This window comes from Suncus etruscus, chromosome 12 (genome assembly GCF_024139225.1).
Source record: "Suncus etruscus isolate mSunEtr1 chromosome 12, mSunEtr1.pri.cur, whole genome shotgun sequence".
Lineage (NCBI taxonomy): Eukaryota > Metazoa > Chordata > Mammalia > Eulipotyphla > Soricidae > Suncus > Suncus etruscus.
Genome location: NC_064859.1, coordinates 89,591,616 through 89,615,311, shown reverse-complemented (window position 1 = coordinate 89,615,311; position 23,696 = coordinate 89,591,616). Strand labels below are relative to the sequence as shown.

General features: G+C 39.5%; 1 protein-coding gene across 1 annotated transcript in view; it reads right to left on the bottom strand.

Moving 5' to 3' along the window:
• The window catches only part of NCOA1 (nuclear receptor coactivator 1), a 131,042-nt gene that overhangs the window by 40,828 nt on the left and 66,518 nt on the right, over positions 1–23,696 (bottom strand). Inside the window, exons 11-13 of the mRNA XM_049784504.1 lie at positions 22,045–22,225; positions 4,683–4,800; positions 1,408–1,576 (exon numbers count right to left, since the gene is read on the bottom strand). Of these exons, the coding sequence (XP_049640461.1) occupies positions 1,408–1,576; positions 4,683–4,800; positions 22,045–22,225 (468 nt within the window). The remainder of the gene's footprint in view (positions 1–1,407; positions 1,577–4,682; positions 4,801–22,044; positions 22,226–23,696) is intronic.

Here is a 23,696-nt window from a genome sequence, read left to right as displayed (position 1 = left end):
GGAGAAATAGCACAGCGGCGTTTGCCTTGCAAGCAGCCGATCCAGGACCAAAGGTGGTTGGTTCGAATCCCGGTGTCCCATATGGTCCCCCGTGCCTGCCAGGAGCTATTTCTGAGCAGACAGCCAGGAGTAACTCCTGAGCACCGCTAGGTGTGGTCCAAAAACCAAAAGATATTTAAAATCTCAGTAAAGAATGTAAAATTCAATTTAAAAAGGCTCTAAATCAATGAAAGGAAGCTAAACGATTTGAAAAGAACAATGCACAGAATCAATAAACTGTACATCTGATAATAAACTGTACATTCTTAAATGAAGGCATTATTTATATCTCAAATTTAGGATCTATATTTTAATCATACTTAAAAAATTATCTGCATTAATACAGTATCATAGTTATAGCTAGCATTTAATTTTGTATATTGTATAAAAATGTATTACAAACCATAACCTTTAGCGTGTATGAAATTTTTTTTTTTTTGGTTTTTGGTTTTTGGGCTACACCCGGCGATGCTCAGGGGTTACTCCTGGCTGTCTGCTCAGAAATAGCTCCTGGCAGGCACGGGGGACCATATGGGACACCAGGATTTGAATCAACCACGTTTGGTCCTGGACTGGCTGCTTGCAAGGCAAACGCCGCTGTGCTATCTCTCCGGGCCCAACGTGTATGAAATTTTTAAGAGTTTTACATGAAACAACTTTCCTCTTCTATGGGCTAGCATTGTGAATTGAACACTATGTATTTTACATTCTTCTATGCCATTAAATATACTAATCATGATACACTAAACCTACAACCTAAGTCAGAAAAGTTCTAAACTGGAAGTTGAAATGTCAGGGGTCATGCAGGTTTAAGGCTAGCATAAATAAAAGGGAAATTAAGTCCTAAAATAACCAATAAGGATAAAAATCTAGAATCTACTCTAGGGGGAGCTTATAAAATTCTGTTCCATAGTGAATACATTAATATTGAAATAAATAATACCTAAACAGTAGCCAGAAATAGGATTCAACAGTAGAGGATAGGCCTCACATGTTTGAGGCCTTGGGTTCAATCTAGGCCAGTAGTGGGCAACCTTTTTTTTTGTCCAAATCTCGCCAAAACTACGATTGAAATTTATTTTGAGAGCCACATTTTTAAAACCGAGAGCAGAAGACAGAGAGAGGATGCTGCCTCGCCACACAGAAAGTCATGCCCCCCATACCACATGACCTGACTGGTTCTGTGTGGAGCCAGGGCTGCACACAGGGCGCGCACTGACAGAGGGTAGGAGCAGGGTCCTGAGTCCTGGAGTGGCCGCCCGGCACACAGAAGAGCCGCATTAAAAAGGGTAAAGAGCCGTATGTGGCTCGAGAGTCGCAGCTTGCTGACCACTGATCTAGGCATCGCAAGACAATTGAAATAAGTACCTGCACAAGTTTGTCAATTCCCAGAGCTCTGTCAAGTTCTGCCAGCTCAGTTTCATCTTTGCCACTGAGGAAGGATACCAGCTGCTCAAGAAGAGCCTTCTCATCATTTCTTCCTTCTACTGTAGTTGGTGGACAGAGAAGTTCATCTAATTGTGAGCTAATACACTGGCTGAAAATTCAAAGAAAGATTGATATACAAATAATTATTCACTCCTGGGATCAGAAACACAAATACAGTTTAGAAAATTCTGACTGAGAAGCTTTACAACCTATTTTTATGCAATGAAATTTCCACTAATGGGAGGAAATTAATGAACACTTAAGCTTGAGTATATTCAAGTATACTTTTCATTTATTTTGTCAATCACTGAACTTTGTTATCATGAACTTATTCTTCATGTCAACTTAAAGAAATAGACTGAAAAATTAACTAAACTACTTAGGGGAGAAAAAGAATTTTCAGCAAAATTATAAAATAAAATCAGCCAGAAACTCAAAAAAATTATTCAGCTTATATTCAAATTTATTTTACTTTTCTCTACCTATGTTGTGAATGCCATTATTAATTTTTGACCATAATTAAAAATTTTAGTATAAAGTGTAATAATAAAATTTCAAGATGCTTATATAACATATAACACTATAAGGTTATAATTTATAAAATGAGATAAGGTAATATGTATATATATTTTTTTGTTTTGTTTTGTTTTTTTGGGCCACATTGGTGATGCTCAGGGGTTACTCCTGGCTATGTGCTCAGAAATCGCTCCTGGCTTGGGGGACCATATGGAATACTGGGGGATCGAACTGTGGTCTGGTCTATCCTAGATTAGTGCATGTAAGGCAAGCGACCTATCGCTTGCGCCACTGCTCTGGCCCTGAGATAGGATAATATTTTTTAACGAATGGATTATATACAAAAGATAATTAGAGGAAGAGAAAGAGTTTAAAGAGCAGGAGTGCATGCACTGCATACGGATAACTTGAGTTTGATATCTGGTATTGTATGACCCCAATATATATCTATATATATAATTTTTAGTTTTGGGTCACACCCAGTGCTCAAGGGTTACTCTTGGCTCTATACTCAGAAATCTCTCCTAGCAGGCTCAGGGAACTATATGGGATGCTGGGATTCGAACCACCGACCTTCTGCTTGCAAGGCAAATGCCTTATCTCCATGCTATCTCTCCGGCCCCATGTATGCCCCCCAATATTGTGAGGTATAGCTCTGGTGCTCCAGTACTCGAACACTGCTAAATCCAAGGAGACTGTCATTACAAGGTAGCCCAAATCTGGAAAGTATTACTACTACTATTATTACCACCACCACCACAATTACTACCAAAAAAATAAATATAATAATTTTGGAGAAGATAAATTTGAACACAGTTCATGTTTAAGTTCTCAAATATATACAGCAGTATTTAGTCATCTGCTAGTTGCTATGTAAAAGTTGTAATCCGTACTATAGAACAGTGCTGGGCCCGGAGAGATAGCACAGCGGCGTTTGCCTTGCAAGCAGCCGATCCAGGACCTAAGGTGGTTGGTTCAAATCCCGGTGTCCCATATGGTTCCCCCATGCCTGCCAGGAGCTATTTCTGAGCAGACAGCCAGGAGTAACCCCTGAGCACCGCCGGGTGTGGCCCAAAAACCAAAAAAAAAAGAAATTTCTTCTTGGGGCCAGAGAGATAGCTTGGAGGTAAGGCATTTGCCTTTCATGCAGGACGATAGTTCGAATCCCGGCATCCCATATGGTCCCCCGTGCCTGCCAGGAGCAATTTCTGAGCGTGGAGCCAGGAGTAACCCCTGAGCGGTGTTGGGTGTGACCCAAAAACTAAAAACTAAAAAAAAAAAAAAGAAAAAGAAAAAGAAAAGAAAAGAAATTTCTCCGGCTGGGCATGGTGGCGCGAGCCTGTAGTCCCAGCTACTCAGGAGGCTGAGGCCAGAGGATCACTTGAGTCCAGGAGTTCTGGGCTGCAGTGTGCTATGTCGATCAGGTGTTCGCACTAAGTTCGGCATCAATTTGGTGACCCACCTGGGAGCGGGGGACCACCAGATTGCCTAAGGAGGGGCAAACCGGCCCAGGTCGGAAACGGAGCAGGTCAAAGCTCCTGTGCTGATCAGTAGTGGGATTGTGCCTGTGAATAGCACTGCACTCCAGCCTGGGCAACATAGCAAGACTCTGTCTCTCAAAAGAAAAAAAAAAAAAGAAGAAATTTCTTCTATGTAAGAGCAGTTGAAATAGTACAATGGGGGGCTGGCGAGGTGGCGCTAGAGGTAAGGTGTCTGCCTTGCAAGCGCTAGCCAAGGAAGGACCATGGTTTGACCCCCCTGCGTCCCATATGGTTCCCCCCCCCCCCAGCCAGGGGCAATTTCTGAGCCCTTAGCCAGGAATAACCCCTGAGCAAACGGGTGTGGCCTGAAAAACCAAAACAAAAAACAAAAAACAAAACAAAAAAAAAAAACAAAAAACAAAAAACAAAAAACCCCCCCAAAACGAAATAGTACAATGGTAGGGCTCTTGTTTTCCACTATGCCGACCTGGGTTGGATGCCTGGCATTCCATACATCCCTAAACACTGACAGGAGTAATTCCTTGAGCACAGAGACAGAGAAACCCCTAGGCCTCACAGGCTGTAGCACAACAACAACAACAACAACAACAAATTTATTCTATCAAATATAGATGGATAGATAGTAACTTACCTTCTTACTCTCTTGCTCAAAAAACAAAACAAAACCTAAACCTAAGAATAACATTGGGGCCGGAGAGATAGCCTGGAGGTAGGGCGTTTGCCTTTCATCCAGAAGGACGGTGGTTCCCAGCATCAGGGGTTGCTCCTGGCTATGTGCTCAGAAATAGCTCCTGGCAGGCACCGTGGACCATATTGGATGCCGGGATTCGAACCTCCATCCATCCTGGATAGGCTGTGTGCAAGGCGTGTAGAGCCAGGAGTAACCCCTGAGTGCTGCCTGGTGTGACCCAAAAACCAAAAATCAAAAAAAAAAAAACTGAGGTTATAACTGCTGAACTGAGGTCATTTCATCCACAGATCCCAGAATTTTTAATGGAGTCAGCGAAATTATAATATACTAGTCTTATAGTCATGCCATAAATAAATCTGTTTAGATGGTATCCTTCACAATTCCCTATTTAAGATTTATTTATATTAATATTTAAAAAATATCTATGTAGACTAGAATCCATTCTGGAAAAGTAATTCTTTGTTGCAGAATCTGAAATTGTATGAAATGTAAAACATTTTACTCACTCTTCTGTTTTATTCTGATTCACAGTTGTCACTGTATTATTTGCCCATGGATTCTGATCACCTGTTCCTGGCTGTCCAAATTGGTTGTCAATTGCTTCCAATTCCAGCTCAGGTAACCCTGATGAAAGGAAATGAGAAATTGACATTAGATAAAAATAAAATTTAATCAGAAGTAACATACTATACAATAAAATGAGATTTCCACTATAAAATAGTAACTCTGTGACACAAAATGTCACTCATGTAAAAACTGAAATTATCTAGGATATAACCATATAACAAGAAAGTAAGAAAAGAAAGGTCTCAAAATCAAAGAAAATCAGACGGTAAAGTTTGCAGTAAGTTGATGTTCTAATTACTCAGGATGTTGTCAGAAATGATAACACTGATTAACAATTTGGTTAATTGTTGTTTCCAATCTATAGCACATTAGACTATAGTGTAATCTAAGGAGGGACAGTACAATCACCAGACAAAACTAGAACAAAGATAAGCATGTTCTATAAAAGACAGAAATAGAAACCAAGCCTAGCAATCTAGGGCTATTTAATAAATGGATTAAGCTTGACAGCTTTATCCTGAGGAAATATCTGTAGAGTAATAGTGATACATTTTATGATGATAATAATACCTCAGTTGAAACAGAGACTGCGATTTCTACTTTCACAAACATCAAAAAGCTGCTGCTCTACAAAGGTGAAGCCACATGTGTGATCCCTAGTGCTGTTGCATGTGCCTAGTATAGTCCCAATGGCTCTGCTATTTGAGACCACAAGACTGCAACAGGGGGTGCAGTCTCTGATGCACTACAGCTGGTGTGTGTGTGAGCACCCCAACTAAGAATGTGCAGCCCCTGCAAACACTGCAATAGGGGGGCGTATAGACACATACTCAAGTAAGTACAGCCGCCAGCAAGTACTAACAAGAATGTTTATAAGCATCAGAACATAATGATCTCCTGTGAAGACATATGCAAAGACAAGCTGAAGGGTGCAACACCCCAGCAAGAACCTGGGCCTAGTATGTGAGCACCAAAACCAGATGGGTCCAACCCCAGGTCACCGTGACAATAGCAACCGGAGAGGGTGAGAAAATGGGTGAACAAAGTTGAGTGATGGGTGGGGGGTTTTTTGGGTGCATATGTGTCTATGGGATTAAATCCAGGTTTCATGCATTTGAGTGATGGACTCTACTGCTCAACCACATCCCCAGTCTTGAGTTATATATAACTTTTGTTTGTTTTTTGGACCCTATATAATTCCTTTGGTGGGCCTTGGTCAGCAAGTATACAAGACAAGCTGTACCTACCCACTGTACATTCTCTCTTCAGCTCCAGATTTATATTATCTTTAATAATAGAAAATTGTATATGAATTTAAGAAAGCTTTTTTATGGGAATATGTATGTGTTCCGACCTTCCCCCAGGTTCTGCACTCAGGGATCACTCTTGGTGGGATTAGGGGAACATATAGGATATTGGAGAATGAACCTGGATGGGCCATGTGCAAGGCAAGCACCTTAACCCACTGGACTACCTCTCTGGCTACAATATTTTGTTTTTGTTTTTTTTTTGGCCACACCCGGTGACGCTCAGGGGTTACTCCTGGCTATGTGCTCAGAAGTCGCTCCTGGCTTGGGGGACCATATAGGACTCCGGGGGATAGAACCGCGGTCTGTCCTAGGCTAGCGCAGGCAAGGCAGGCACCTTACCTCTAGCGCCATCGCGCCGGCCCCCTGGCTACAATTTTTTAAAAGTTAAAGAAAATATGTTCTATATAATCTATATTAGGAAATTTGGGGGGGGGGGGACCAGGACCGTATCAGGTGTTACTTCAGGCTTTGTACTCAAGAATCATAGAGTCATGCATTGGTTTGATGCCAGGGATCAAACCAGGTCACCTGCTTGTGCTGTACCCAATGTACTATCTCTCTAGCCCCAGAAAAGATTCCAAAAATTTAGGGACTGATAGTGGATTATAGTAAAGACTTTTACATTGTGCTATAAACAAAACAGAAATAAAGGGCTAGAGTGATAACACAGCGGTAGAGCATCTATCTTGCCCAGGATGAACCTGAGTTTGATCCCCCGGCATTCCATATGGTCCCCTGAGCCTGCCAGGAGCAATTTCTGAATACAGAGCCAGGAGTAACCCGTGAACAATGCTGAGTGTGGCCCCAAAACCAAACCAAACCAAACCAAACAAAAAAAAATCACCAAAAAATTATAACTCCCCCCCCAAAAAAAGAAAACAGAAACATTAACCCATTTTATAAACAATTTCTTATATATTTAAAAAAATCTGGTAAACTATGTTCCCTTTGTTGATTTTAGAAAGTTAGCATTAGGATTATTTTTTACTTTCAGTTTATGATCAATCAACATATAATCATATGTTACATAATTATATACAATATATATTTATGCATTCACATATAAATCACATATTTTAAATGATATGTTTATATAATTATATACTATATATTTACATATAAATTATATAGAATATATAAATTATATTTATATGATTATATAAATCAATAATAACTGATCACTGTTATAAGTTGGACTGTGTTCTTCCCAAGCTCACACATTAAAGTTCTACCACCTACTACTACCTGAGTGTACTCCATTTTGAAGATAGGGTCAACATTAAGTAGGAACATGGAGTAGGATCTACTGTAACTTGACTGGTTTGGTTTTTTTTTTTTACATGAAGAGATTAAGACAAAGACAACACAAAGAAAATGGCAACAATCCATAGGAATACAGCAGTGACCTAAAAGCCAGTAATCAGAGAAGTCCCAGAAGAAACATAAAGAGCCAATGACTGGGCCAGCTAACTTTCAGAATTGTGAGAAAAATAAACCCTGAACCCTAGATCTCAGACATAGAACTGACAAAGTTCTCCACAACAGCTCCAGCACCAAACTCCCTCTGAGACATCCTTAATACTGCTCTGACACCAACACACACCAGTTTTTGATATGACATCCTGACAATAAGGAAATGACAACAACCTGATCTAAGAGCAAGTTGTCTTACCTCACCACCTAACAATAAGATGAAATCAGAAGACATGTCATCTTTTGATCTGTACAAAGCCAAGATCACTAACTACAGAAAACTGAGTGTAACAACCATGACTGGGCAGAATTTATCCTGGGACCAATAAAAAAGACCCTAGTCTAGGCTTTGGCCTACAATCTGTACAACAACCTAGATCTCTAATTCCAGAGGTCTGAATGAGACAACTGCAAATGAGCAGAAATTCTGGAAATATAATGAAAGACTCTATCCTAGGCTTTGTCCTAGGATTGGTGCAAAAACCAAGACCACAACTACAAAAGACTGATTAAAACAAAAGTGATGACGGGGCCTGAGAGATAGCATGGAGGTAAGGCGTTTGCCTTTCATGCAGAAGGTCATTGGTTCAAATCCCGGCATCCTATATGGTCCCCCAAACCTGCCAGGAGCAATTTCTGAGCATGGAGCCAGGAGTGGACCCTGAGCACTGCTGGGTGTGACTCAAAAACCAAAACCAAAACCAAAACCAAACTGATGGAACAGAACTTCTAGAACTGTAAAGAAAGACTCCATTCTATGACCTGTGAAAATACCAAGATCTCTAGTTACAGAGGCCTGATATTACCATCCAAGACTGAGTGGAAAGTTTCCAGACACCAGAAAAAGACCTAGGGGAGAGTAAAAGAACAGGTACGGAGCCTGGAGTTATTCCCATGACAATATACTTCAAGAGTGGAGAAACCCTGTATCTCTTAGGTCAAGGGAATTCCCTTTCTTTTTTTTCCCTCTACATTAGCAAAGGTTTTTTGTTTTTTTTTGTTTTTAATTTTTTTATTTAAACAACTTTATTACACACATGATTGTGTTTGGGTTTCAGTCATGTAAAGAACACCACCCCATCACCAGTGCAACATTCCCATCACCAGTGTCCCAAATCTCCCTCCTCCCCACCCAACTCCCGTCTGTACTCTAGACAGGCTTTCTATTTCCCTCATACATTCCATTAGGATAGTTCAAAACGTAGTTATTTCTCTAACTAAACTCATCCCTGTTTGTGGTGAGCTTCATGAGGTGAGCTGTAACTTCCAGCTCTTTTCTCTTTTGTGTCTGAAAGTTATTACTGCAAGAATGTCTTTCATTTTTCTTAAAACCCATGAGTGAGACCATTCTGCGTCTTTCTCTCTCTGACTTATTTCACTCAGCATAATAGATTCTATGTACATCCATGTATAGGAAAATTTCATGACTTCATCTCTCCTGACAGTTGGCATAATATTCCATTGTGTTTATGTACCACAGTTTCTTTAGCCATTCATCTGTTGAAGAGTATCTTGGCTGTTTCCAGAGTCTTGCTATGGTAAATAGTGCTGCAATGAATATAGGTGTAAGGAAGGGATTTTTGTATTGTATTTTTGTGCTCCTAGGGTATATTCCTAGGAGTGGTATAGCTGGGTCATATGGGAGCTTGATTTCCAGTTTTTGGAGGAATCTCCATATTGCTTTCCATAAAGGTTGAACTAGATAGACGGCATTCCCACCAGCAGTGGATAAGCGTTCCTTTCTCTCCACATCCCCGCCAACACTGCTTGTTCTCATTCTTTGTGATGTGTGCCAATCTCTGGGGTGTGAGGTGGTACCTCATAGTTGTTTTGAATACTCAGAGAATGTTCCCCAGACATACAATCATCTAATTTTTGATATAGGAGCAAGAAATCCTAAATGGAGCAAAGAAAGCCTCTTCAACAAGTGGTATTGGCACAACTGGCTAGCCACTTGCAAAAAATTGAACTTAGACCCCCAGCTAACATCATGTACGAAGGTTAAATCCAAATGGATGAAAGACCTCGATATCAGACATAAAAACATAAGATACATAGAACAACATGTAGGTAAAACACTCCAGGACATTGAGACTAAAGGCATCTTCAAAGATGAAACTGCACTCTCCAAGCAAGTGAAAGCAGAGATTAACAAATGGGAATCTATTACACTGAGAAGCTTCTGCACCTCAAAAGAAATAACACCCAGGATACAAGAGCCCCCCCCACTGAGTGGGAGAAACTATTCACACCCAATACCCATCAGACAAAGGGCTAATCTCCAAAATATACAAGGCACTGACAGAAATTTGCAAGAAAAAAACAACTAATCCCATCAAAAAATGGGGAGAAGAAATGGACAGACACTTTGACAAAGAAGAAATAAAAATGGCCAAAAGACACATAAAAAAATGCTCCACATCACTAATCATCAGGGGGAATTCCCTTTCTAATCTCCCCAATATTTACTGTGCCTATGCAAAAAAAAAAAAAAAAAGCACAAATTAATTTCTTAATTTGTTATTGTTGTTTGTTTTTCCTTTTTTGTTTGTTTTGTTTTGGTGCTCTATTTTGTTTTTATTTCGGGACCGTGGTTATTGTTCGGTTGTTGTCTTTATTGCTGTGGTGCTTTTCAGGTTTTTGCTTGATTTTTTTTTTTGGTATTGTTATGTTTATTTTTCCCTTTTTTTTTTGTTTGTTTTGGTTTTTGGGCCACACCCGGCGTTGCTCAGGGGTTACTCCTGGCTGTCTGCTCAGAAATAGCTCCTGGAAGGCACAGGGGACCATATGGGACACAGGGATTCCAACCAACCACCTTTGGTCCTGGATCGGCTGCTTGCAAGGCAAACGCCGCTGTGCTATCTCTCCGGGCCCACCTTTTTCCCTTTCTTCTCTTAAATCGATATTTATAGCGAGGGACTTTTCTCTTTTTTTTTTTTTTGCTTGTTTTATTTTTGCCCACCCCCCCTTCTTTCCTTCAAACAGAACCACATAACTTAAATCATCTTGTTCCGCTTCACAAATTGAGGGGAAAATAATGGACCAAGACCAAACAGTCATATGAACATTGAGTAGAAATAAAAAATGGGGCCCGGAGAGATAGCACAGCGGCATTTGCCTTGCAAGCAGCCGATCCAGAACCTAAGGCGGTTGGTTTGAATCCCGGTGTCCCATATGGTCCCCCGAGCCTGCCAGGAGCTATTTCTGAGCAGACAGCCAGGAGTAACCCCTGAGCACTGCCAGGTGTGACCCAAAAACCAAAACAAAAAAAAAAAAAGAAAAAAAAGAAAAAGAAATAAAAAATGATCAGACTTAGGTACCAAATTCAAAGCCAATGACAGCAGAATTGATACCCAATCTACAAGTTAGACAACAGAGAGGACCACTTATACTAGCAGACCAGGGGAGAGGGGGGAAGGACAAAGGAGGGGGAGATGGGATGCATGCTGGGAACTGGTGGAGGGAGGACAACACTGGCAGTGGGAATGCCCCTGATTCAATTTCACTATGTACCTAAAATATTACTGTGAATGATTTGAAATCCACTTTGGTCAAAATAAAATTAAAAAAAAATTTATTTTGTTTATTTAAGCTATTGAGCATGGGTAGTTTCTGTGGCAGCCTGAGCAAGCTAACAATTTTTTAAATTAAAAATGCCTTCAAGGGGTTGGAGAGATAGCACAGCAGACATTCGTTGTCCTGCATGCAGGTGTCCTGGGTTTGATCCCCAGCATTCATTCCATATAGTTCCCTGAGCACAGATTTCTGAGCACAGAGCCAGAAATAACCCCTGGGGACCAGAAAGATATCATGGAGATAAGGCATTTGCCTTGCATGCAGAGGTGGTCCCCGAGCCTGCCAGGAGCAATTTCTGAACGTACAGTCAGAAGTAATTCCTGAGTACTGCCAGCTGTGACCCAAAAACCAAAAACCAAAAAAAGAAAAAATAATTTTTTTTAAAAGTAACCGCTGTTGTGGTTGTCAGGGTCCGGTTCTGGGCAGGAACCCTCCCCCTCCCCCGGGCGCCTGTCAGGGGGTGGCCCCCAAGGGAGGGTGCGTCACCGCCCCCCCCCCCCGGGTTTTTTTTTTTGTCATACCCTGCCCGACCCCACTGAGAAAAAAGAAGTAACCCCTGAATGTCACTGGGTTGTGGCCCAAAAACAAACAAACAAATCAGTCAGCTGACTTCTGGTGGGGTGGTAATCTTGGAGAAAAGTCAGGGGTTAACAGACACTGTGGTCCAAAAAATAAAACAAAAAAAAAGTCTTTGAGTTTTAGGAAAAATAAATTAGTTGGAATTATCCATTCTAATAGCCACTTATACATGCAAACAATTCCTTCAGCTGATTTTAATATTTTATCTTTAATATGTAAGTTTGGATTATAGGTTGAAGTTTCTATCTACTCTGTTTAGGGGTTCTAATAAAAAAAAAAGTTTTCCATTAAAAAGAAAGAAAATAGGGCCTGGAGAGATAGCATAGCGGTGCTTGCCTTGAAAGCAGCAGATCCGGGGGCCGGCGGTGGCGCTAGAGGTAAGGTGCCTGCCTTGCCTGCGCTATCCTTGGAAGGACCGTGGTTCGATCCCCCGGCGTCCCATATGGTCCCCCAAGCCAGGAGCGACTTCTGAGCGCATAGCCAGGAGTAACCCCTGAGCACCGCCGGGTGTGGCCCAAAAACCAAAACCAAAACCAAAACCAAAAACCAAAAACCAAAAAAAAAAAAAAAAAAAAGTCAAAAAAACTGGGGCCAGAGAGCATGTTTGCCTTGCAAGCAGCCAATCCAGGACCTAAGGTGCTTGGTTCGAATCCCGTCGTCCCATATGGTCCCCCGTGCCTGCCAGGAGCTATTCCTGAGCAGACAGCCAGGAGTAACCCCTGAGCACCGCAGGGTGTGACCCAAAACCCAAAAAAAAAAAAAAAAAAAAAAAAAAAGAAAGAAAGAAAGAAAGAAAGAAAATAGGGGCCGGAGAGATAGCATGGAGGTAAGGCATTTGCCTTGCATGCAGAAGGATGGTGGTTCAAATCCCAGCATCTCATATAGTATTCCTGAGCTTGCCAGGAGCGATTTCTGAGTGTAGAGCCAGAAGTAACCCATGAGCGCTGCTGGGTGTGACCCAAAAACCAAAAACAAAACAAAATAACAACAACAAAAAATAATAATAATAATAATTATAGCTTTTCATTATAATGTCTGTCATGACAAATGATAAATAAAATTCTGCAGGAGTCTGCAAGATGAAACAAAAGTAACAAAACTCCAGTAATAACTACTGATAAAGGCAATCTTTTCATTCTTATTATCTAAATTAGGAAGTTGTCAAATGATTCAAAGCTCCCCCTTGCTGTGTTCTCTAAACTAATCCTTCAATTTTTTTCACTTTACGAAAACTATCTAGATAAAAAAAATTATATTACCTGAAAGAATATTACTATAAGATAATTTGTCCAAATAATAGGATACTGTTCTCATTTTCAAGTCCTTAGTGAGGAAAAAACATTAAAAAATGAATTGGATAAAATATTCTTAAAATAAAGTGAGATTCACATGTATGTATGGTGACTAGGAAAAACTCCCCAAAGAAGCCAATGCATTGGCTTTACTCAGATTGATTTACTCAATCTGGTTAGTATTCTCTGTTACAGAGAGGGACAGCTAAGAGGGCTCACAAACAATCTTGGATAATCTGAGATGAAGCTATCATGGTTTCTGCATTTTGAAAAATGTGATTTTTGCAAAGTAATAAATATATTTTCTACATTCAAAATTTGGTTTAAATGAAAACTTTATGTCACCACTAGCCACACTGACTCCAGCAAAAATACCCTTATGTTATTAAAATGTAAAATATATCTGCACACAAAGTAGAAAACACTGCAAAACCACAAGAAATTTCACAATCAGTTTTGTGTTACACTGGCACTAACTATGCACAAATCACAGCTTTTAATTTTTTAAAAATATGATGAGGTCAGGGAGAAAGCTCAAAGGGCTGGAATGCATGCTTTGTATATGGGATAACCTGGTTTAATCTCTGTACTATATGGTTCTAAGCACTAAGCCAAGAGTAACTGTTGGGTATCACTGTGTGTGAGCCAACTCCTGCCCCATGAAAGAAAGTGGCAAAGGACTACCCACTCTAATGTATAATAAACTTCAACCAATAATCAAAATAAAATCCAAATGACCCAATAAATGGTTAACAGATATGATCAAGTCACAAAAATAATTAAAAAATGATCACTCTAATATACAATAAAACACAGATTCAAATTATATTAAGATTCCAAAAAATAAAAAGGCCAATAGGCAAGATGAGACAGTGCCTAAAATTCAAATTACTGTCAAGGATATGAGGAAAAGAGAAGTACTAATCAACGAACTCTCTAATAAGTGTCAGTGAGAAAATATACTCCAGACTCAATCTGCATTTGGAACTCGTGCTTCAAATTGATTCTACTATGTGGTAAAAGATCTCAACATCTGATCATTCATTACAATAACCAAAGAAACACACCAATAGGCACAACCAAATTGATCATGTTCAATAGTACAGTCATTTTGTCTTTTCTTTTAAAATAAGCACTTGCAAAATATATAGTTGATCAAAAATAGCAAGATCAAAGGGATGATACACCTTAGCTACAAAACAAGGGCTGAGAAGCTCACATAAACCATGGTCACAGAGTTGGGAACAGTGCCATGGGTAACTGCAATTTACTAGGAAAGTAGAATGTTAATGTTTTCCACACAGAGAAAGAAATACATGAGACAGTGTGCTAATTTACTAGGTGCAGGAGAATCTTTCCACAATGCATATGCATAGCAAATTACCACAAATACACTTTAATTATCTTACAATTTTACATGTCAACTGATACCTCCAGAGGCTGAACTTAATTTTAAAATGTTGAGGGAAAGAACAACATGGTATTCATTTTGCTAAAATGGCACAGCAGAGATTTGGATGTACTGCCACACAAGCACTCAGACATGTTTTGATCAACAGCCCCATCCCTAAATTGTCTGTGCTGAAAAAGCAATATGCATCTAGATGTGTTCTTAGAGGCCATTTCTAGAAAAATGATTTATTATACACTCTTTTATTATTTTTTGTATGCTTTAGGAGTCATACCTGGTAGTTCCCAGCCCTCTGGCAAAATTATTTTAAACACTTGGTTATACTGGGTAGTGTGTGTGTGTGTGTGTGTGTGTGTGTGTGTGTGTGTGTGTGTGTGCATACAAAAGCGTGTTTTGAAACCAGGCAGGCTAAAATTTAAATTCTGGTTATACTGGGTAGTGTGTGTGTGTGTGCATACAAAAGCATGTTTTGAAACCAGGCAGCCTAAAATTTAAATTCTGCATATTCTAACTGGGTAATTATGGTCAAGTTTTGTCTTTTTTTCTAGTGTGTGTTTTTCTTCTTTTCCTTCTCTGATCTTTAGTGTTTTTCAAATGTCAATGAACCTATGAAAAAATTCTGTGTTCAATGTGGCAGCTAGATCACCTATATTTTAATATATATTTTTTTAAATCACTGAAATAACAAAAGAAAAGAAAAAAGGAACTCAATCTGCCACAAAAGGAAAAGACAAATGGTAGTTGACTAGAATGATGAAGAATGTCTGAAAGGCAGAACAGATAGAAATCAAGGAGAGCAAAGAAACTTGTTAATAAGACAAAGAAAATCTCCAAAAAGGGAGCTTCCCCAGAAGAACACCAGAAACTCTACAATGTGAAGACAAAGATTGGGATAGTTTTTAATTTTTGTATAATAATTTATTTAAGCACAGTGGTTATAAAAATGTTTGTAGTTGGATTCTGTCATTGGCTGGATACCATCCTTCACCAATGTAAGTTTCCTGCCACCATGTCCTCATTTCCCTCTTCCTCCACTCCCTGCCTGTCATTGAGACAGGCATTTTATTTCTCTCTATCACTGTCATGGTAGTTGTTGGTGCAATTATTTCTCTCACTGTGCTCACCACTCTTTGTGGTAAGTTTCATATCATGGGCTGGTCTTTCCGGCCCTCACCTCTATTTTCTCTGGGTATTATTACCATCCTGTCTTTTATTAAGAACAACTAAGAAGGCAAAAAAGAGCCCCTGAGAGCCCAGTAGACTAGTATGATGAAAGAGGAGATTATCTGACTCTTGGGATTTGTGCTCAGGGCCTTTCTCACAGGAACTCAGGATGCAGAACCTGTTGTATCCCCTTGGCTCTTTCCCAACTGATCAATAATCTTCTACCATCAGAACATAATCTCAAGTGCCAAGGCGAAAGTAGTGCTCCCTTTAGATAGAGAAAAAACAAGAATCCAGCATCTTCCGCTCCAGGCCTCTTCATACATACATACATACATACATACATACATACATATATATATATAGAGGCAATAATTAACCAGATACACAGAAAAGCCAATAGACAAGAGAGATGGCAAATTAAGAAAGGTATTTCTGCAGAATATTTCTGCTTAGCTAGAAAATGGATCTGTAGAAAAAAGGGTAATTACAGAAAAATTAAAGTAAATAAATTTATCATAATATGAATAAAAACTGCAAAATCATAAAAAATAATAAGACTTCTATGAGAACAAGAGGTTTACAGACTTATAGAACTACAGAATCTATAGATTTATAGAAAAAAAATTAGAATGAGAAAAAGGTAGTTGCCATGGCAAATAGTTCCAGAAGTTCTAAATGGTGCTGAAACAGGATGCTAAGTATATCATAACATGTAGCTACCATTACGCTAAACACAGAATAGTCTCACTGCCCTAAAAACCTCGGTGCTCCTCCTGTTCATCCTCCCTCAGGCAACCAGTGACTGCCAAAGAGTAATGGTTTTGTCTTCAGAATGTTATAGAGTTGGACTGAAACCCAACTACAGCCATGTTTGTAATCACAGTGTTTAATAAAGATATAAAAAATTAAAAAAAAGAATGTTATGCAGTTGGAATCCAACAGTACATAGCATTATTCAGATGAACTACTTCCACTCAATAGTTTGCATTGTAGTTCTCTCCATATCTTTACACAGTAAGGGATTCCAAGTTTTACCAGCTGTAATGCACTAAGTGCAATTTTCATCTTCTTTCTGAAAGCTTTAAAATCTTTAATCTAGTCTTTATTTCTGATATTACAGAATGACATGATGATAAGCCCATTGTGTGTATGTGTGTGTGTGTGTGTGTGAGAGAGAGAGAGAGAGAGAGAGAAAGAGAGAGAGAGAGAGAGAGAGAGAGAGAAAGAACGGCTAAATCACTTTAAAAAATCTACAAAAATCTCATATTTTCTGTTTGACAGTACTTGCCCTTCCATTTCCCCATCTTCATACTTTGTTTCTGGAATTCTTGCTTCATATAGGTCTGTCATAGCTGACTTTATTTACCCTATCTGTTTGTCTTTTCATCTTTTTGCTTCTTCTGAGAGTTTTTTCACTTTTTTTTTTTAATATATAAAGTCTTTATTTAAGCACCATGATTACAAGCATGATTATAGAAGGGTTTCAGTCATAAATAGAACATCCCCTTCACTAGTGGAACATTCCCACCACCAATGCCCACTCCTTCCTCCTTCCCAACCCCTTCATGTATTTGAGACAGGCATTTTACTTCTCTCACTCATTGAGCTAGTCATGATAGTTGTTAGTGTAGTTATTTCCCTAACTGGACTCACTACTCTTTGTGGTGAACTTCATATTGCTAGTCAGTCCTTTTGGCCCTCATCTCTATTGTCTCTGGGCATTATTACAATAATGTCCTTAATTTTTCTTAAAACCCATAGATGAGTGAGATATTCTCTTTGTCTATCTCTCTCCCTCTGACTTATTTCACTCAGCATAATAGATTCCATGTACATCCATGTATAGAAAAATTTCATGACCAACTCTCCTAATGGCTGCATAATATTCCATTGTGTATATGTACCACAGTTTCTTTAGCCTTCATCTCTTGAAGGGCATCTTGGTTGTTTGCTGAGTCTGGCTATTGTAAATAGCACTGCAATAAATATAGATGTGAGGAAGGGATTTCTGAATTGTATTAATGATGTTAATGTTGGTTGGTTAAAGCAGTGGGTTGGAAAGATAGAATAATGGTAAACTTAATCAAATTTATACCGATTCTCCTGGAGCAATTTCTCTTGAAACTTTATTTAGTTTCAGTTATTTAGTTGCTAGAAGTTCTTGCATGATAAAATCATGATGATTTGTTCCATTTTCTCCCCATATTACTATGAATAAAATATATATTCAGGGTTGAAGCAACAGTACAGAGTTGTAGGGTCCTTGTCTTGCATGTGACTGACCCAAGTTCTAACCCTGCCACCATATATGATCCCCAGAACCTTGCCAGGAGTAGGCTCAGAGTACTAATATATCAGAGTACTAATATATATATATTAGGGATGTGTGTGTGTGTGTGTGTGTGTGTGTGTGTGTGTGTATCTCCTTGTCCCATATTCAGGGGTAATCAATCTCTGGCAGTGTTCAGTGACCATATGCAATGCTTGGGATAAACTGGTATCTGCTGCATGCAAGGCAAGCACCATAAGCTTTCTTTTCTTTTCTTTTTTTTGAGGGGTGGGGCCACAAATGGCAGCACTCAGGGGTTATTTCTGGCTATGCTCCCAGAAATCTCTCCTGGCAGGCTCTGGGACAATATGGAATGCTGGGATCCAAACCCAGGTCTATCCCAGCTCTGCCACATGCAAGGTAAATGCCCTACTGTTGTGCTATCACTCTGGCCCCTCATTGTACAGATCTTGTTTTCTGTTTGTTTCCTTTAAGTGAAAGACTACCCTCAAACATCTGCTGCTCTCTGGCTGTGTCTGTTCTCTCCATGCTATAAAACACTGACAGGCAGTTGAGGGTAGGGCTAGTGAGATGGCAGAATGATCTCTGCTATTTATGATCCTCCTCAGACAACCCCATACCTGAACATCATTCTGGCTAGTCAGTATCTTCTGAGAAAACTCCAGTGTTCCACAAAGGACAAGGAGTGGAATTGATATATAAACAAATCAATACACAAATGTAATATTAGCTCCTTTCGGCCTAGTACTTTATTGCTTAACCAACTGTGCTTGATAGCCAGAATTAGAGCAGTGGTTTTCAATTGCTGGTCCTTGGACCAGTGTTGATCTGCAGGAATTTCCTGCTGGCCCACGAATGAGTTATTGCACTTAACTGACAGTGATTTTCAACCACCAGTCTAGAGCCTCTCAGTTTCAATTAGCAAAGACTTTTGAAGTAGTTTAATTGAATTCTTACTTTGCAGATAATAAGGCAGGAAATTCTCCTGCTTGAGCTGAGTACAAATGAGCAAATGGAGATGGTGACCCGAAGCTAAGTTGCTACTCTCTAGTGCTCTAATCATCTGAAAAACTGCAACTCCAATGGTCAGAGATCACCAAAGACTCTTTCAAGTTGCCTTGGTCAGTTATAAGAAGTTAAGGTTTATAGCTAAAAAGTATACAGGACTGGGAAATAAAACCTTGAAAGTAAGAGTGTCCTATTTATTATCACTGAAAGAGCAAGAGAACTTAGGTATGAGCAAAATATTAAAGCAAACCAGTTCATTTCTGATAGCTTCAAGGCAACCCTGTAGAATTAACACACAATTCTGCTTTCATCTTCAAACTTCCATGGGTGACAAAATAATAAAAAACTGACAGTTCTACTACCATGGATTTATAGAATAGTTTCTGGGCAAAACTCTTCAAAAGCTGGCACTAAATAATGCTCCCTGGAAGACTTATTCTGTAATAACATGTAAGTTCAAGAAAAAACATTCATTAGGGGCCAGAGATAGCATGGAGGTAAGACGTTTGCCTTTCATGCAGGAGGTCATCGGTTCGAATCCGGCGTTCCATATGGTCCCTATGACTGCCAGGAGCAATTTCTGAGCTGGAGCCAGGAATAACCCTGAGCACTGCCGGGTGTGACCCAAAAACCACACACATACACACACACACACACACACAACACACCGGGTGTGACCCAAAAACCACACACACACACACACACACACACACACACCTGAGCACTGCCGGGTGTGACCCAAAAACCCACACAAGAAAGGAAGGAAGGAAGGAAGGCAGAAAGAGAAGAAAGAAGAAAGAAAGAAAAAGAAAGAAAGAAAGAAAGAAAGAAAGAAAGAAAAGAAAGAAAGAAAGAAAGAAAAGAAAGAAAGAAAGAAAAAGAAAGAAAGAAAGAAAGAAAGAAAGAAAGAAAGAAGAAAGAAAGAAAGAAAGAAAGAAAGAAAGAAAAAGAAAGAAAGAAAGAAAGAAAGAAAAGAAAGAAAAAAGAAAGAAAAGAAAGAAAGAAAAGAAAAGAAAGAAAAGAAAGAAAGAAAGAAAAGAAAGAAAGAAAAGAAAGAAAGAAAGAAAAGAAAGAAAAAGAAAAAGAAAGAAAGAAAAGAAAGAAAGAAAGAAAGAAAGAAAGAAAGAAAGAAAGAAAGAAAAGAAAGAAAGAAAGAAAGAAAGAAAGAAAGAAAGAAAGAAAGAAGAAAGAAAGAAAGAAGAAAGAAAGAAAGAAAGAAAGAAAGAAAGAAAAAACATCCATTGGGGTCAGGAAAACAGTTCAAGGGGGCTGACTGAGTTTGATCCCCAACACCTCATATACCTCTATGCACCATTTGGTGTTGTTCAAAACATAAAACTAAACAAAGAAAGAAAAAGCATTGTGGGCAGGAACAATAGTATAGTGGATTCTGTGCTCGCCTTGCCTAAGCAGGTTGGATCCTTGGTACCTCATATAGTCCCCCAAACCTCACCAGGAATGATTATTGAACTCAGTCAGGAGTAAGCCCTGAGTACTGCTGGGTATGATCTAACTTCCCTAAGGCATCCTTTTCTTCTCAATGTTAAGTGCGAGAGCACATGTCTTAGACATATGAGATGTCCTGGGTTTAATCCCAGCATTTATAAACAAAACAAAACAAAACCCTATCTTTTAAATTAAAATAAAAAAAAGGTGGGCTAGAGAGACAGAATGTTACAGTGGAAAAGGTGCTTGCTGGGTTTAATTCTGGGCACCAAATATAGTCCCCCAGCCCTGCCTGGAAGTGATCCCTGCGAACAGAGCTAAGAGTAAGCCTGGGCTCAGCTGAAAGTGGACCCAAGCCCAAACTTGCCCATTACCCACCCCTAGGTAACCAAAGAAAGTTAGTATTGTAAATGCTGGGTTAAAAAAAATCTAAACTGGTTTCTTTAGTACAGACTCCTTAAAATCCTCAACTTGTACTGTGGAATTATATAGGGAAATGGTTTACATGTCCATAGAGCATTTTTCCAGTGCATTCAAGCATAAAACTACTTTTTTTGAGGAGTGAACACTCATAGAATTAGTATTCAAAGAGTATTCAAAGAAAACATTTTAAGAAATATAATCTGAGGGCCCAGAGAGATAGCACAGCGGCGTTTGCCTTGCAAGCAGCCAATCCAAGACCAAAGGTGGTTGGTTCAAATCCCGGTGTCCCTTATGGTCCCCTGTGCCTGCCAGGAGCTATTTCTGAGCAGACAGCCAGGAGTAACCCCTGAGTGCTGCTGGGTGTGGCCCAAATACCACAAAAAAAAAAAAAAAAGAAAGAAAGAAAGAAATATAATCTGAACCAATGCTATATTTCTCCAAGTGCTGCTATGGAATGTTCTGGGTAAGAACAAAAAATTACTCGTTTTGTATACACAGCCAACTAAATTCAACTCCCAGTACTGTATATAGTCCCTTGAGCATCACCAGGAGATGGTTCAGAACACAGAACCAGGAATGATCCATGAGTAGAGTCAAGTGGAGGCCATCATACTACATCTCCTTCCCAGCTCAACAAACAAAATATTCAACAACAACCAAAATCTAGGCAATTATATGTCTAATTGCAAATATATCTTTGCAGGGTGGATGGGGATGGAGGAACCTTTCCAGTAGTACTCAGCATTCTAGGGACCACTCCTGCCAATACGAGCCCAGCAGAGATAGTCTAATAGGTGTTCTGGCTGGGCAAGGCAGTGATGCAGTGATATTTGGGGCCTACTGGGGGCAGTGCTGGAGTGCACAGAGGATCTAGGGAAGGCCAGGGGTCAAATGCAAGATATAAGTTCTAGCCTTTTGAGCTATCTCTAAGGCCAAACATGTGCATAATCTTTTAAGCTATCTTCTTGGCCCTCTATGTCAGCATATTTTTTTACCGTGACATTCTTGAGAAGATACGCTGCTCTTAAGAAACAACAGATCTGGGGCCTGAGCTGTGGTGCTAGAGGTAAGGTGTCTGCCTTGTAAGCACTAGCCTAGGACAAACAGCAGTTCCATCCCCTGGCATCCCTTATGGTACCCCCAAGCCAGGAGCAATTTCTGAGTGCATAGCCAGGAGAAATCCCTGAGCGTCAACAGGTATGGCCCAAAAAACAAAACAAACAAAAATTTAAAACAAACAACAGATCCTTGAAATAAAGTGAGAAACAGTACTAATCCACATTCTCATTAAACATTTAAAAGACGGTTTTGCTTTCTAGCACATACTATTTATCCTGGGAGTGGGTCTGGCAGTGCTGGATTGCAGTGAAGCTGGCAGCATCTCGGATTTGATGGCTACATTGGTGACTGCACTGTCCATCCTCTCTGGCTCACATAAGCCTGGCAACTGTGCAGCTTTCTCCAGTGTGGGAAGTAACTGATCGAACTGATCAAGGTCAGCTGCAAACTAAGAAAGGAAACCATCATTAGAGGAAATATATTCTATACTTTCATTTAAAACAATATAGAAAAAGTTGCAAAAAAAAAAAAAAACAGTTGCTTCTTAATGAATTAAGTGTGACTATGAGAGAATGTAATCATATGAGCTGTTTACTAGAAAAAAAAATCTGGAGGCATGTAACATAATCCTAATATGCTATATTAGATATAAGGGTGTATTTATGTGGTATTCATCAAAAATACCTTGGTATAAAATTTATGCATCAAAATTAATGTAGAATCTTCCCAGTTATATTGGTCCAGGCTGACAACTCTAGGGTATTCTCAGAATGGGAGTAGGCAGAGTCCCCTTTTGCCTGAAAGCACAGAAGCCTGAAACTACACTTGAAATCCTCTGACATAGAAATGGCCCAGCTCCACAACTGAATCTTATCACACTGTCAAACCATCAAACTATTACAGGTCCTAGACTATGCAGCCAGGCACCTCTAAATTTCATAGAATTGTCAGCCTAGTAGGATCACAGCAAATCGAATGGAAAAATTGAGTAGGAGACCATCAAGCACAGTGAGCCTAATAACACAGGTAACTAGCACCAACCAGCCCAATAAATCCTTAGACTATGACATTAGTAACACCATTGTGAGATATACCACATATTGACTCGTTGATATAAATTTCGATAATCCAATTAGCCTTTGTATTGTAACAAACAATCAGAAGTCAATTTGTAGGTCAGTAGAGTGATGGGTAGAAAACTGAGGACATTGGTGGAAGAAAGGTCATACTGGTATTGGATTGATGTTAGAATATATAATGCCTGAGACAACTGGATTATGAACAGCTTGGTAAATCAGTTATAATAAAAATAAATAAAAAACTGATTAATATGGGAGGCAGAGAGACAGTACAGTGGGTAGGGCATTTGTCTTGTATGCAGCCAACCTGGGTTCAATCTCTAGCATCCCAGATGGTCCTTTTCTCCCTGCACTCACACCAGCACTGGTTGTTCTTGTTCTTTTTGATGTATGCCAGCTCTGATGGATAAGATGACATCTCATTGTTGTTCTGATAAAAATCTAGGAACTGAGCTTCCATTTGACCCAGTAATTCCACTTTTTGGAATATACCCCAAGATCCAAAAACCAAAATAGAGAAAACATTCTCCACCTACCTGGAGAGTATCCTGTTGAGTGAAGCTAGTTGGAAGGAGAGAGACTGATTTTCCTATGCAGAATATGCATAATAATGGAATACCAAATGCCCAAAGCAGTAGAAACAAATAATATGAGAACTGGTTTCAGTACAAGACATGCCACCTGACAGGGCTAGGGCAGAGGAGAAAGTGGGATAATGGAGGGAAGCATTCAGCCAGGAGGACGTGCTGAAAGATGGTCAAGTGTTATGTAGAAAATCCTATCAGCAACAGTACAGTAAACCACAGTGCAAAATAAACTATATATAAAGAACCTCTTGTA